This window comes from Taudactylus pleione, unplaced genomic scaffold (genome assembly GCF_031769625.1).
Source record: "Taudactylus pleione unplaced genomic scaffold, aTauple2 ptg000096l, whole genome shotgun sequence".
NCBI lineage: Eukaryota > Metazoa > Chordata > Amphibia > Anura > Myobatrachidae > Taudactylus > Taudactylus pleione.
In genome coordinates this window covers 607,463-624,022 of record NW_028284498.1, presented here as the reverse complement: position 1 = coordinate 624,022, position 16,560 = coordinate 607,463, and the positions used below count along the sequence as shown (strand labels likewise).

The 16,560-nt window shown below is 44.0% G+C and overlaps 1 protein-coding gene and 1 pseudogene across 2 annotated transcripts in view; one reads left to right on the top strand and one right to left on the bottom strand.

The window, feature by feature from the left end:
* The window catches only part of PRORP (protein only RNase P catalytic subunit), a 187,591-nt gene that overhangs the window by 35,791 nt on the left and 135,240 nt on the right, over positions 1 to 16,560 (top strand). For both annotated transcript variants that reach the window (XM_088470307.1, XM_088470306.1), the window contains one exon: positions 1,729 to 1,861. In XM_088470307.1, coding sequence (XP_088326433.1) covers positions 1,729 to 1,861 — 133 coding nt within the window. The remainder of the gene's footprint in view (positions 1 to 1,728; positions 1,862 to 16,560) is intronic.
* Positions 11,233 to 11,350, bottom strand: LOC148526435 (5S ribosomal RNA; annotated as a pseudogene).

The window sequence follows — 16,560 nt, the reverse complement described above, 5'->3', positions numbered from 1 at the left end:
TCCTCAGATATACAACAATTCAATAATTGCTGTTCTGGTTTATAAATTGTGATTTGAACTTGTGCAGGAATATACCCACACACGTTTACCACCACTGGGTAAGCAGCCTTACTCAGGTGTATAATATGCATTAAATATCTGGAGTGTTTAGAATTAACTAAGTATGTCCCTGGCGCTCACAGGGCCTATTTCAGAGTTGTAAGCTATTCTCATCTGTGCTGCATCTTTGGATGCAGCAATGATGATAAACTGTTCTAAGGCTGCAGGAGGCGTCTAATGATAAAAGACTCCCCCTGACAGCATCGCAGATCTGTGTGCTGCTATCTAAGACAGTAGGTCTAAACTTACTCAGAATGATCGCCGGAACTGCTCAGCCAGTGCTAGGAAATCTGCATCGGAAGACGCAGACACTGACCCTGCAACGTTTTTGGGAAAGCTGGCTGGCCCCGCCCATTCCACGCCCCCAAACGGCCATTGCATGTCAATCGTGCTGCAGCTTGGGGGCACTGCAAGCGTGCTCCTAGATAGAGATTTGTGCATGTGCAGGTTTCTAACAATCGGGAGTAATTGGAGATTTCTCTAGATCAGTGGTTCTCAAATTCTGTCCTCAGGACCCCACACAGTTCATGTTTTCCAGGTCAGCCAGCCGGTGCACAGGTGTATTCAATACTCACTGACACATTGTAAAAGATTCACAGGTGGAGCTAATTATTTCACTTGTGATTCTGTGAGGAGACCTGGAAAACATGCACTGTTTGGGGTCCTGAGGACCAAGTTTGAGAACCTGTGCTGTAGAGCTACAATGGGATATCCAGATAATACTGAATAATGTATTTTGCCTTCTTGCTCATATCTACAAATTTCAGTTTTGGAGACCAGTGTTCTATAGCATGCTGGGCAGATTTAGTTAAGTCTGACCCTTGTGGCGCCGTAAAAAAAAGGATGATGATGATAATAGTAATTATAAAGTATAATATTTACTAATTTAAATACACAAGCTGCAATACATACAAATGGCCACCAGAGGGTTCACTTGTTATTTAAATTTTGATGTCATCATTTCTCCATTTTAAAGGGTATATAATACTGTATATCTTTTTAAATACCTGCATTTTGCCTTTTTGATTGATAAATCATTCTATATTAACACAATATTGTGCTCCTGCAGATATACAGCAGGATTTAAAAGTCCATTCTTATTAAAACCAGTTCTTGTCAATTTCAGCTACAGGTGGTGTCTTGAGATATTCAGACAATAAAATAGTAATTTGATCATATACATCAACTATAGCACATCAAGCAGTTACATCAGTTTTATCCGTGTCCATGTAACAAACACCTTTCACCTGTACGTATTGGAGGCAGTCATTCTGTAATCTAAAACAATTGTAGTAGGAATGCAGCCGAATAATTGACTAAGAACCAGTGCCATCTCAATAATGACCATTTCTCATGAATATTGGTGATCTGTCAGCAATGTCACTGATTCCTAGTGAATTGATTGGTTGTGTTCTAATGAATGTTGACAATACAGTTGCTCAAATGTGTTTAGTTGACAAATGTGTTTTAACACTTTTTTTTACTAGTAGACTGCTCTATTTGTGTTTTGTATCTTAACAACTGAATTTAGATGCTTGCATGTTACAGAACAGTAATGGGGTTGTGGTGGTTGTATTACATGTGTAAGTACTCCTGTGTTGTACACAATTCCTATCATTCTGTATCTAGCGGTCACTGTCAGGCGTGTAAACAACAGCTGGAGTCCATTCACCTGAAGCCAAAGGAATACAGCACCCTGAAGACAGCAGTCATTGACAGCATCATCAGAGGGGAAGATACATTTCGGAAGACCACACCACAAGTGAGTTACTCTTCTGGTTTTCCAGTGTCCATCCTTCTCCATTATATAAAAAAGTAATGCCATATTCACACTTGCTACTATTTATCCCTTGGTAACTACAATATATAAACTGCAAATCAGATATGTTCATTGCATTATTAAAAGACAACTGTCGTTAATGGGGTAATTCTATCTATAAAACTCAGCTGATTTGAGGTCGCAGCTGGAGGTGTGAGGCACTGCATCGCCTCAAAGGATACAAAGTTAATCACAATAAACTAGTTTTTGTGACCTGTCATTCGCTCCACTCCCGGCCGCAGACATCTCCTCTCCTGGATGTGTATGGTGTCCTGTTCTGTCCGTTGCAGCAGTGGGAGCCGTTGGTAGGGGCGAGAGGGAGGTTTCCTGAATCCCACGGTACATAACTGATATGGGGCATCCATTCCCGATTATTATATAGGTCCTTTGGTGCAGACCAAGTACCGTGACTGAGGTGGTCAATAACACTTGTCGGTCAATATCCTGAAAAACAGTCCTTTTAATAAATTGTAATTCTAAAATGAATCAAGTTGGTTTGAATCAGCAGCATATTTTGTATACATCCAATAAAGCGAGAAATCTAAAGGCAAAACTACAGTCCATCGAGTACTTTTTGTTTTAAAAAAGGAATTGTACCAATATATTATTCCAAAATAAAATTAAGGACCAAGCAATATAGTTCTTGTGAAGTTTAATCACGAACCACACAGGCTCCACTTATAGGCCCGTATTCAATTAGAGTCACACCCGCAATACATGTGGTGAAGAATGGTATTGCGCAGTATTTTTTTGTGAAAATAAGTATTCCTGTCAAATTTGGGGTACTTGAAAATGGGTGCTAGCATATTAAAAAGTTGCTAAAGTAAAGTTATAAGAAACGTAAAAAACGCAGCTTTAGCAAACACCTCACCCATACTTGCAGACCCCCAAAAGTCTATTTTACTACTTTTTAAGTTTGTTCCCCCACTTTGCACTTTTTCACCCCCTTATTTAAAGTGCTTTTTTTTGGGTGTTCCTCACTTTTTACTTCACCTATTACACCTATTACATTGCGTTTTCGCGTACGCGAAAAGCGGGATGGATTTGAATATGGAGATTTTCTACCTGGCGAAATGTCGCTATCGGTGATACTTTTTCACGGATCTCGGCTTTTCGCTTCTAATTGCATACAGGCCTTAGTTGGCTAATGTTCATTGACCCATAATAAAATAGAGACACATGGCTAAATAGGCAGGGTCGGACTGGCCCACAGGGGTACAGGGGAAACCCCCGGTGGGCCCCACTGCCTGAGGGCCCACCCCCTCCTCTAGGGATCAGGTTACAGACTGTACACTTGAATTATACATATGTTACATTATGCTGCACAGGACTATGGTGCATTTTCTGCAATGCATTGCTGTTATTAATCTGGTCCATTACCATGCAAGCAGCAGTATTTTTTCTTTTATTTATATATATATATATATATATATATATATATATATATATATTAGGGGTGAGCGGTTTCGGATTTCTGAAATCCGAGCCCCCCCCGATCCGAGTCAGGCTTGACTTTTCCCGCCTGACTCGGATCTGAAATCGAGGCAAAACGTCATCATCCCACCTTCCGGGTCTCGCGGGTTTTGGATCCTATATAAGGTACCCGCGTCGGCGCCATTTTCTCACTCGGCTGTGGACAGTGAAGAGGGAGGGTGGGAGTTAGGGCTGGCTGGGCTGTGTAGTGTAGTGTAGTGTAGTGCAGAGTAGTGTTGTGCTGTGCTGCGCTGTGCTGCTGTTGTCCACTACTTCAAAGTCCATAGGGGCTGGCTGTGTTGTGCTGTGCTGCTGTTGTTAATAGGGGCTGTGTCCACTACTTCAAAGTCCATAGGGGCTGGCTGGACTGTGTTGTGCAGTCAGTTCTCCATAGGGGCTGTGTCCACTCCAAAGTCCTGTGCAGTGTCCCAGTCCTAAAGGGGTGCTGTAGTGTTGTCCAGGGGGTGCTCTGTCCATCAGGGGTGCTCCCCCCAAGTGCTAAAAAAATAATATTTTTTGTGTGTTTGTGAATTGTGTGCGCAGTAGCCGCACGTGCATCAACAAAGTAGTGCCAAGCGTGCGCCTGTGTCATAAGTAAAGGGCCGGCTGGCTTGACCGTTAAAGGGTGCTGTAACCCCCAAAGTACACTCCAAACCAAATAACAAAATATTTTTTCTGTGTTTGTGAATTGTGTGCGCAGTAGCCGCACGTGCATCAACAAAGTAGTGCCAAGCGTGTGCCTGTGTCATAAGTAACGGGCCGGCTGGCTTGACCGTTAAAGGGTGCTGTAACCCCCAAAGTACACTCCAAACCAAATAACAAAATATCTTTTCTGTGTTTGTGAATTGTGTGCGCAGTAGCCGCACATGCATCAACAAAGTAGTGCCAAGCGTGCGCCTGTGTCCCATAAGTAAAGAGCCGGCTGGCTTGACCGTTAAAGGGTGCTGTAACCCTCAAAGTACACTCCAAACCAAATAAAACATTTTTTTCTGTGTTTGTGAATTGTGTGCGCAGTAGCCACACGTGCATCAACAAAGGAGCAGCGCCAAGCGTGCGCCTGTGTCCCATAAGTAAAGAGCCGGCTGGCTCATTTCTTAAAGGGTGGTGTAACCCACAAAGTGCACTACTCTCCAGCAAAAATAAAAAAATATTTTCTGTGTTTGTGTGCGCCTTAGCCACACGTATATATCAATATAACATAAATGGAGGACCAAACTTTCTCCGATAAAAATAAAATAGGGAAAGATCAAGAACCACTTCCTCCTAGTGCTGTTGCTGCTGCTGGGAGTTGTTCATCATCTCAGAGAGGAAGTAGGAACACCACTACTTTTACTAAACAATTGACCCTCCAACAGTCCCTAGCGATGAGGATGAAGTACGACAGCAGTCATCCTGAAGCAAAACGTATAACTGAGGCCTTGACTGCTATGTTGGTGTTAGACGTGCGTCCGGTATCCGCCATTAGTGCAGTGGGATTTAGACAATTGATGGAGGTAGTGTGTCCCCGGTTCCAAATCCCGTCTAGATTCCACCTGCATCCTCAAAGCAGCAGCGACAAGCGTGCGTCTGTCTGTTAAAGGGTGGTGTAACTCTCAAAGTGCGCTGCACAAACAATAAAAATATTCTTCTTTTTTTTCTGTCTTTGTGAAATGTGTGGGCTGTAGCCACACCTGCATCCTTAAAGCAGCAGCGACAAGCGTGCGTCTGTCTGTTAAAGGATTACATCGGTGACAACATCCAAGTAGGCATGTCAGACAGTCCGTACCTGTACTGGCAGGAAAAAGAAGCAATTTGGAGGTCCCTGTACAAACTGGCTCTATTTTACCTGAGTTGCCCCCCCCTCCAGTGTGTACTCCGAAAGAGTGTTTAGTGCAGCCGGGAACCTTGTCAGCGAAAGGCGTAGGAGGTTGCTTCCACAAAATGTGGAGAAGATGATGTTCATAAAATGAATTATCAACTCTTCCAGGGAGACCAGCCTCCTGAACGTACAGAGGGACCTGTGGTTGTGGATTCCAGCGGGGACGAATTAATACTCTGTGAGGATGAGGATGTACACAACACTGAAGAGGGTGAGGAATCGGTGGATGAGGAGGATGAGGACGACATCTTGCCTCCGTAGAGCCAGTTTGTGCAGGGACAGATTAATTGCCAGCTTGTTTTGTGGGGGCCCAAACGAACCAATCATTTCAGCCACAGTCGTGTGGCAGACCCTGGCACTGAAATGTTTGGTTTGTTAAAGTGTGCATGTCCTGTTTATACAATATAAGGGTGGGTGGGAGGGCCCAAGGACAATTCCATCTTGCACCTCTTTTTTTTCTTTGAATGATGTATTGTTTGGGGTCTAGTTTTTCAAACTGCCATCCTGTCTACCACTGCAGTGTCACTCCTAGATGGACCACGTGTTTGTGCCGCCCACTCGTATCTCTTAGCATAGTCATCCAGCTACCTCGGTGCAACCTTTTGGATATAAAAACACTATTGTGAGGTGTGAGGTGTTCAGAATAGACTGGAAATGAGTGGAAATTAAGGTTATTGAGGTTAATAATAGCATAGGAGCAGAAAAACACACAAATTCTGTGATTTTAGCTGTTTTTATGCTTTTTTTAAAAAAAAATACAGATCCAAAACACAAAACCCAGAACCCAAAACACGGAAGGGTGGTTTTGGCAAAACCAATCCAGATCCAAAACACGAAGAAAGATCCAGATCCAAAACACGAAAAGTGGCCGGTGCACACCCCTAATATATATATATATATATATATATATATATATATTATGTATGTGTGAACACTCTGTCACTATTAGCTTGCTTAGTGACAGAGTGTTCATATTGCAACTTGTTTTGAACCAAGCACCCCCCTGCTAACAGCGATTTTTGAGTTCCATCTCCTCTATTTCTTATATGTACCATTTTGTTCTGGGTCAGGCACCTAACGTTTAGGAGACTGTATACATTAACTGTTGTCTACAGTCTCACCAATATATTTTTTTCTAATTCATCTTCCTTTTGGATATTTTGTGTTTCCTGCATGTTTTACTTTTTTTTTCGTTTCATGTTATTGGACTGAGCAGATTGCGTGCAACCTATAGTGTGTATTTTTTGCGTTCCACTGTATACTAATGTCACTGTTGGACAGTAGAGACATTACTTCTACTCTACAGTTTAATACCACTGATGCCGAGAGGATTTTATTTACGGATACAGATGATTTAGCCTTTAACAAAGATAGTCCTGAGGAGTGTCTTGAGGATCTCCTAAGACTAAGGAAGAGGGAGATAGAGCTACAGCTACATGGTCAAACTTTGTCACAATATTTTAAAGAACAACTTATCCCTAGGGGATTTAGGTTACGCAATCAACCGACCCTGGGCAGACATAACAATGATTTTTGCACCAAATGGTGCAATATATTAAATAAATGTTCCCAAGATTTGATGCTTCTGGTAATTGAGCAGGTGGGCATAGACCTTGCTGTTATCAAAAAAGATATTTCAGAGGTTGAGACCTCTGACCTCTTTATGGCCCTGAATGTACCAGAGAATACTGCACTGTCCAAACTGAACACAGATGTGGAGAAATTTAAAAGTGATTTACTGAAGTTCAAAAAAAAACAAATACAAGCAAGTAAAATTGGACTATAAAGAAAATAGGGTGTATCCATGGTTCTCTAGAGTGGAACAGAGAAGATACAAACCACAGTTTAGAAAAAACACAAGAAGACCAAGAGTCCAATTTACTGACATTGATAGTCAGTCACAAACCTCAGCAAGTGATTCAGACCTTCCCATCAGAGTTGGACAGGAAGTTACTTATCTATCAAGATCTGATAGGAACAGAAGGGCACCAAAAAACCCTTATACCCACCCGTAGAGGTGGAAGGAAGAGGATCAAGAAGAAGGAATCAAACAAACCTATAGGTTCAGTTATTTTCAATTTATCTAACCACTCCCTCACTTCTGCAGAGGTATCACTTCTTGGGAAAGGACTTTCCTTTTGTACCGACTCTTCTTCAGAAGGGATTCGATTGGCAAGTCGATATGAATAAATTAAATAGGCAATTATGCCTTAAAGCTTTTTTTTCCCCAAAAATCAAATGATTCACAGAATTCCACGACCACCATGGAATCTGAATGTGGCAACCTAAAAGCTGCAAGTAAATTTGATCCACCCACATTGAACCCCTCAATAAATACATTCATGAGGGTATTGAAAAGGGACACAATACCATTCATAGAAAAACAAAAGATCTCATATAATAATATCAATCTAGATGAACGCAAAGCGAATTAAACTCTCAAGGAGGATACTAATCTTGTGATACGAGCAGCCGACAAAGGCGGTGGTATTGTACTGATGAATTATGATGACTATGCCCAAGAGATTCACAAACAATTGGCAGATACCATCTGCTACCACAGGCTTGATTATGACCCCACATGGAGATATAAGAAAGAAATTGATGAGGTGATTAACCTTGGTGTCAATAATCGGTAAACAGCAGATTTTCTGAGACAGAAACACCCCAAGATACCGATTTTATACACTCTCCCCAAGGTGCACAAATCCTTGTCACATCCCCCCGGCCGACCAATAATTTCGGCGAGAGGTTCGCTTTGTCAGCCACTTTCCCAATTAGTAGATTTTCATCTTCAACCACTGGTGTAAAATATTGATAGCTTTATATCTGACACTACGGATTTTCTTAAAAAATTGGAAAAGGTAACAGGGATTAATGAGCACTCTTTGTTGGTCACATTAGTTGTAGCAAGTCTCTACACTAACATACCTCATGACTTGGGGATCCAAGCATGCAGGGAATTTATCAGAGTGATTTCTATAAGGGTCCACCTGCTAAATATCTGTTGTTACTTATTGACATCATTCTTAACAAGAATTACTTCTTGTTTGAGAATGGGTTTTATCTCTAAAAACAAGGCATAGCAATGGGGTCGAATATGGCCCCTTCCTAGGCTAACATTTTTATGTCATCCTATGAACGCACATACTTGCATGGTAGCTCGGATTACTGGAAGGATGTACTTTTGTATGTTAGGTACATTGACGACCTGTTTTTTATTTGGCAGGGGGACGAAGAAAAATTGCTACAATTCATCAATTACCTTAATTAAATTCCTGGCATAATACGCCTCAGTCTCACATTTAGCAGAGAGCACATCAATTTTTTAGATTTGTCAGTCTCGCCGAATAAGAATCGGGTATCTACCAGAATCTATAGCAAGGACTCTGACAAGAATACGTTGCTACATGCAACTAGCTTTCATCCAGCACCTCTCAAGAGAGGGTTACCTTACTCACAACTGTTAAGAGTAGTAAGGATTAACTCAGAGCCAAAGTCCACCTCTATAGCTCTGATGCATATGGGACAACGCTTCCTTGAAAGAGGATATTCCAAGGACGATATTGATGAAGCACTGGCCAAAGTAGGAAAACTCAGGAGGGAAGATCTATTTGAACAGAAAGAAACTTACCCTGACAGAGGGCTGAATGTGTTCAACTTCTGCAGCACGTACACTACTGCGTCCAGCTTTATACGGAAGAAGGTACTAGAACACCGGCATTTACTGACGAGTGATCCTATTCTGTGTACACAAATTGATGGGGTACCGAGGGTTGCCTATAGACATGGCCCCAACTTGAAAGACTTACTAGTCCAGACGGATTCTTCCAAGCACAAAAAACAACAAGCTCATTGGCTAAGTAGAAAACCAGGAACCTTTAAATGTACTGGCTGTACTAACTGTCCATTTTTGGCAACAGGCAGTTGCTTCACCAATCCCCAGGATGATAGGAAATTAAGCATCATTTGGACTGTAACAGCAAATATGTTGTGTGTGCCGTCATATGCCCTTGTGACCTTGTATACATCGGGAAAACTAATAGAATGCTTAAAGAAAGACACAGTCAACACCGGTCATCTATCAGGAAATCTATATCTGCTACAGATCAGAGACAGGATTTGTCAAATTTACCGTGGCTAGACATTTCAAAAATAAAGGACATTCTATTAGACAGCTTAAATGTCACATTATTAATCATATCAACGGTCCAAAGGGGTGGTGACAGGGAGAAAATTCTGCTACAAAGGGAACTACAGTGGATTCATCGATTGAACAGTCTCTCACCTAATGTGCTCGATGAGGACTTTAAAATGAGCTGTTTTCTTTAGACAAACTCTCCAATTGGATTGAAATTTTATCCTGATTCCTAGTCCCACATGTGACTGTGTTGCCCATGGATGGTAGCGATTATCCATTAAATTATATAATACATATATTGTGCTGGTATCACGCGAGTTGCCTTGGGGGCATTGCTATATGTCACACAATGGCCAGTGTGACCAGTTTTACAATGCCGTGTGCCGCGCACTATGTGCATATGGCATGGTGTGATGTTGTTTCACAAGTATGTTTCGTGGAGTTATTTCTTGTGCATTTTATAATGTACATGTTCTCTGTGTGGAAGTAGAGATATGGTCTTTGAGGTGGCTATACATATTGGCAGATGTGATCTGAACTGTATAACAGGCTGTATATTCATGTAGATGTTTCGGCAATTAAATAGTGGAGTTACTGATGCTGAGGTACAGACTGGCCAGTAAATCTACACACTAACGTATATTAGAAGCTGACTATAGCGAACTTTTGTTGAACTTTACAGTCATACATGTCTGAAATATATATATATATATATATATATATATATATATATATATATATATATATATACATATATAATGCAAAAAATGGCCGGCACTCCACAGAAAATTGGTACTTGCCCGGGTGCCCTCCAATGGACAAACTGCCAAACATATATAGAAATGACGGCGGCACTCACAGGACTTTGATAAAAAAGACTCACGACTCAGGAAGGTCAAAGTTCAACGTTTCAGTCTGGCGACTTTTATCAAGAACTAAAGAACAGAAGAAACGGTGCATACCTTTATACCCAGTGACATCCCATAATGACAATGTACCCCACTCACCACGCAATAAATGACGTCATCAGCGCGGGACAGGGCACTTGCATAATGATGCAACCGCGCACAGCGTCATTGCCATGGTAAGTAACCATGGCAACCAAACATAAATACACAGACATAACTCTGCAACAGAAGCATGCTGCCATCCCCACTGCTATCAGCGCGCACTGGGGAGACAGCATGTCAGCGCTGTAACAAGGCAAACACCTTGATTCCTTACGTAATGAGTCCCGGTGAGGTGGCAAAGCAAACAGTGAAATACAGATTGAAGGCAAATAAAAATACACAAATAACTTTGTGTTGCATGTTGATTTATAGCATCCAAATTTACATTCTAATAAGATATCATGTAATCAATGTGCTGCATGACAACATTTACACCATGTAACATTTAAAACGATCACAGGTAAGTAACATATATATCCGATAATGTAGGCAATCAGACCCAATGAGTCAAATGTTTTGACAAGCTCACACAATAATGTGATGCCCAGTAATCCAACTATGCAAATGTCCATGGAAAAATAACTGCGTGGACTCATATCAATAACATAACTTCCGAGTGGCCGAACTGATAAATCAAACCCTAATGCTTTCTGTTACGTGGTTCTGACCTTGTCCCAATGAAACTGGTGTGGAGCACGTAGCAAGTCCCCAGGCACCGGCAGGTCCACGATGTAATTGGCCTGGTGGATCTATAAGCAACTCTGCAGCGCCCACAATAAATAATAAACAAACTGCACAAATGGATGAATCCGATAAGAGTCCATCCACTGTGTGTATACAGGAAAAAGTGACAGCAAATGCAAATGGACTGACAACAGAAAAGGATAACTCTATGTTACAGCACCAGGTATTCCTAGATGGTCTCCCATTCAAGTACTAGCCTGGCCTCCACTGCTTAGCTTCAAAGATCGGACGGTATAAGGCGTATCCAGTGTAGTATGGCTGTAGCAAAAGAATAATGAATCCAAGTGTGACAGTCCTGCATATGCCAAAAACCGAGCCAACAGTGAATCAACACACAGTAGATGGCTCCAAACAAATCAATACCACTCGACATTGAAAAGAGAAGAAACAACAAACAAGATACAAGCATGAGGATTAGACATAGCAATGATGCAACTGGAGATATGGGTAACTACTACCCTGTACGTGTAAATATGACTGCACTAAGTGGCAGTGATGAAAGGAAAACCTCAGAAGAAGCATGAAAAGGAAAGTTGCTCATTGAGACCAAATGGTGATATAGTGTTCATTTTATGAATCCAGAACGTTTCAAGTTGTAGCAGCTTCTTGTCCCTGTCCCCACCTCATTTGTTAATGGGCACAATTAGTTTATACACCAGCGTAGATAGTGAATGTCGGAAGTTCTTGAAATGACGAGCCACTGGCTGGTCTATTTCCTTTCCTTCTAATGCTTGTCGAATTGCCGTGCGATGTTGTGCCATTCTAATTCTGGCAGTGCAAGTAGTCTTCCCAATGTAAGCCAGTCCACAAGGACACCGGATCATATACACCACGCATTTGGTAGTACAAGTTAATGTATGTCTGATGGGGAAACGTTTTCCCGAGTGAGGGTGTACCACATCAGGGCCGGTTTCCATGAAACTGCATGTCGTGCACCCAGTGCACCGATAGCATCCTGGTTTTTTGGATAAAAAATGTTGTTCAGGGATGACGGGACCATAGTTAATATCGTTGTGGACAAGCCAATCTTTCAAATTTTTCCCTCGTTTGTAGCCCAGCATGATCCTTGAAGTTTTTAATGACTTGATGGAATTGTCAGTGTTAATTAACGGCCAAAGACGTTTGGCGGTAGTATTGATGAATTTGCTGGCAACATTGTGTTGATTAACGAATAGCATCGTGTTCGTTTTGTTATTTGTTGTTTTATTCACTGTGCCTGTCACTCCATGTGCTGAAATTGCCTTGGATTTGGCTGCAGTTCGCTCAGTGTTGGTCGGTTACCTCGACAGACACTTGGGTTCTCGAGGTGGTTTCTCACGGGTACGCCCTCTCCTTTCGGCACAGACCCCCGGCTCGATTCTTCACCACGGGTCTTCCATCAGACTGGAACAAAGCCGTGAAACTGCGGAAGGTTTTGCACACTATACTCCAGGCTGGAGTTATAGTGCCTGTTCCATTCTCCCAGAGGGGCCAGGCTTTCTATTCTAATCTGTTTTTGGTGCAGAAACCCAATGGGTCGTATCGTCCGATTCTCAACCTCAAAGCACTCAACAGGTCTTTGCGGGTACCGAAGTTTCGGATGGAGACCCTACAGTCCCTCATTCTGGCGCTGGAGCCTGGGGATTACATGGTGTCGTTGGACATACAGAACGCTTACTTGCATGTCCCTATTCTTTTACGCCATCAACAGTTCCTCAGGTTTGCAATCCGCAACGATCACTTCCAGTTCCGGGCGTTACCTTTTGGGCTGGCGACAGCACCATGTGTGTTCACCAAGGTGATGGCGGTCATGGCGGCTTCCTGCAGGGAGTCCGCATGTTGCCGTACCTGGACGACCTTCTGTTGGTAGCAGGATCTCCAAAGCTCCTTCTACGCCACTTGGACCTGACAATTGCGGTACTCCAACGGCACGGCTGGTTAATAAACTGGCAGAAGTCCACCCTGATCCCTTCTCAGAAGATTCTGCACCTCGGAGCCTTATTGGACTCTGGACAGCAAAGGATCTTTTTGACGGGGGAAAAGATCTCTGCCTTACAGTTGAGGGTGCGCAGTTGTCTGCAGAGTCGCCGGGTGTCTCTGCATTCGGCGATGAGGTTACTGGGCTCCATGGTGTCAGTATTCGACATGGTGGAATATGCCCAGTTTCACTCCAGACCTCTGCAGCAATTGATCCTGTCCAAATGGAATGGACTGCCTCGGAGTCTAAGGTCCCAGACAATGGTGCTCACTCCGGAGGTTCGCCTGTCACTAGCCTGGTGGTTGCAGACGACCCATCTCAACAAGGGTCGTACATTTTGGGTGGCGAACTGGGTCCTATTGACGACGGACGCCAGTCTTCGGGGCTGGGGAGCGGTCTCGGGTCCACACTTGTTCCAGGGCAGATGGTCTCAGGCGGAAAAGGAGCTTCCGATAAACATCTTGGAACTCTGCACCATTTTCAATGCTCTCCAGCAGGCCCATCGAGTTACCCACGGTCATCCTGGGCAGGTCCAGTCGGACAACACCACCACCGTGGCCTACATAAATCGGCAAGGAGGAACCCGAAGTCGGGCGGCACTCGTAGAGGTGTCCCGCATCCTGATCTGGGTGGAGCGCAATCTCCCGACCATATCAGTGGTATTCATCCCGGGAGTCCTCAACTGGGAGGCCGACTTTCTCAGTCACCAGGACTTTCATCCGGGGGAATGGTCTCTGCACCAGGACCTCTTTCAACTTCTGGTGGACAGGTGGAGTCTTCCAGAGATCGACCTCCTGGCGCCACGGCACAACAACAAGTTTTGACGGTGTACGGGTCTTGCACAAGAGACGAAAAGGCGTCTCTGGTAGATGCTCTGTCCGTCCAGTGGACGTTCCGGTTTGCCTATATCTTTCCTCCGTTTTCCCTTTTTCCACGGGTAATCCGGAAATTCAAACAGGAAGGAGGGACGCTCCTGTTGATAGCTCCAGCGTGGCCCAGACGGCACTGGTTCTCAGACCTTCAGGGTCTGTCAGTGGACATCCCTCTGCGGTTGCCGCTACGACCGGACCTACTGTCACAGGGTCCTTGTCTTCACCCGGACCTGACTCGGCTGTCTTTGACGGCGTGGCTGTTGAGACAGCCATGTTAAGGTCCAGGGGGTTTTCCAGCTCTGTAGTACGCACTATGCTGAGAGCTCGGAAACCGTCTTCTGCAAGAGTATACCATCGTGTGTGGCATACGTTCTTCCAATGGTGTCGACCGAGAGGTTATGCACCTCGGGAGTTCCGTCTGTCTAGAGTGCTAGCCTTCCTACAGGCGGGACTAGACCATGGGCTTCGCCTTGCTTCTTTGAAGGTGCAGGTGTCTTCCCTGTCTGTCTGGTTCCATCGTAGGATTGCTATGATCCCTGAAGTGCGCACCCTTATGCAAGGTGTTATTAGAATTCAGCCGTCTTTTCTTCCACCGGTGGCGCCTTGGGATTTAGCTGTGGTCCTGAGGGCTCTCCAGGGACCGCTGTTTGAACCACTGGGCTCAGCGGATCTTAAATGGCTGACAGCTAAAACAATTTTCATTGTGGCCATCGCTTCAGCCAGACGTGTTTCTGATTTAGGGGCTCTCTCTTGTAGACCCCCTTTCTTGATTTTTCATGGGAACAGGGTGGTGCTGCGCACTCATCCGGATTTTCTTCCCAAAGTTGTATCCCATTTTCATATCAACGAGGAAATAGTTGTGCCGGCTTTTAACTCACCTGACCTGTCGGTGGGTGAAGCCACTTTGGACGTTGTGCGGGCCTTAAGGATTTATGTTGACCGCACTTCTTCGTTTAGGAAGATGGACGCCTTGTTTGTCCTCTATGGCTTCCGTAAAAAGGGTTGGCCTGCTTCAAAGCAGACTTTGGCAGGCTGGATTCGTATGGCCATTTCAGAAGCATATCTTCATGAAGGCCTTCCGGTTCCTTCCTCTGTAAGGGCTCATTCCACTAGGTCTGTGGGTCCTTCGTGGGCAGCTCGACGTGGTGCCTCTGCAGTCCAGATATGCAAAGCTGCCACGTGGTCCTCGGTCCATACATTTTTGAGGTATTACGCTTTTGACACCTTTGCCTCTCAGGATGCTTCCTTCGGGCGGCGGATTCTCCTTTCAGCACAGGAGCGTCCCCACCCTTGAAGGATACTGCTTTGGGACATCCCCAAGGTATCCTGTGGATACCCTATGGACCCTGATGTAGAAAATATGAGATATGGTAAGAACTTACCCTTGTTATCTCTATTTCTACGAAGTCCATAGGGTTCCACAGGACTCCCGCCCTGTCGCACCTGTGCTGCAGATGGGCTTTACTCTGGTCACCGGGTTTTCCGTCTCCCTCTGGTGAGAATGTTATTCTTGTATGTGTCCAGATCTTTGTTCTCTCTCTTCCTTCTCCTCCTCCGGCCTATGGCTTGGTACGTAACTGAGATGCCTTGGCTCGGGGGCGGGGTATAGGAGGGGGACCCTAGTGCATCCTGGGAGGCTGAAAACTTAACTCTATGGTGCCCGATGCCTGACGTCATCACCTATAACCCAAGGAATCCTGTGGAACCCTATGGACTTCGTAGAAATAGAGATAACAAGGGTAAGTTCTTACCATATCTCATATTTTTTTGTTTACTCTGCAGGTTATTAGCTTGCTTGCTTGCAGAGTGTTCATATTGCAACTTGTTTTGGACCAAGCACCCCCCTGCTAACAGCGATTTTTGAGTGCCATCTCCTCTATTTCATATATATATCTATATATATATATATATATACATACATACATACAGTCAGGTGCATAAATACAGTCAGGTGCATAAATATTGGGACATTGACAGAATTTTCATATTTTGGCCTCTATTCACCACCACAATGGCTTTGCAATGAAACAAACAAGATATGCTTTAACTGTAGAATTTCAGATTTAATTTGAGGGTAATTACATCCAAATCGGGTGAACGGTGTAGGAATTACAATGGTTTCTATATGTGCCTCCCACAGGAGGTTAGCCAAGCCTCTGTGGAGATAGCCACACCCCCTCTGAAGGCTGGCCACACCCCTAAGTATGGGCCCCTATCACTGCATTTCCCCCGGTGGGTCCTTCATGCCCCAGTCCAACACTGTAAATAGGTGCCATATTCTCTTCTCATTACAGCTCACATTTATAGTGCGGGCCTGCCTATATTGATGATATTCGATAAATTATGTGCACATTCATTCAATTAAATAGTTATACCCCTTTTACACCAGAGCAAAAACCTGGGTTTTTGCTGGGTCTACCCAGGTCGCAGCTCAGTGTAAATGGGTCCCTGAAAAATAACCTGGGTCAAGTGACCCTGTAATCCAACCCAGGTAGCTACCAGGGTTGGACCCAGGATGGACCCGGGTAATGGTGCAGTGTAAACGGTGCAACCCGGGTTATCTGACCTGGATCATGCCTAAAATGAGCTGATTGGTGGCTGTGGAGCAGTCACCTCCCACTTTTAATAACCTCACAGGTTTAGCAGG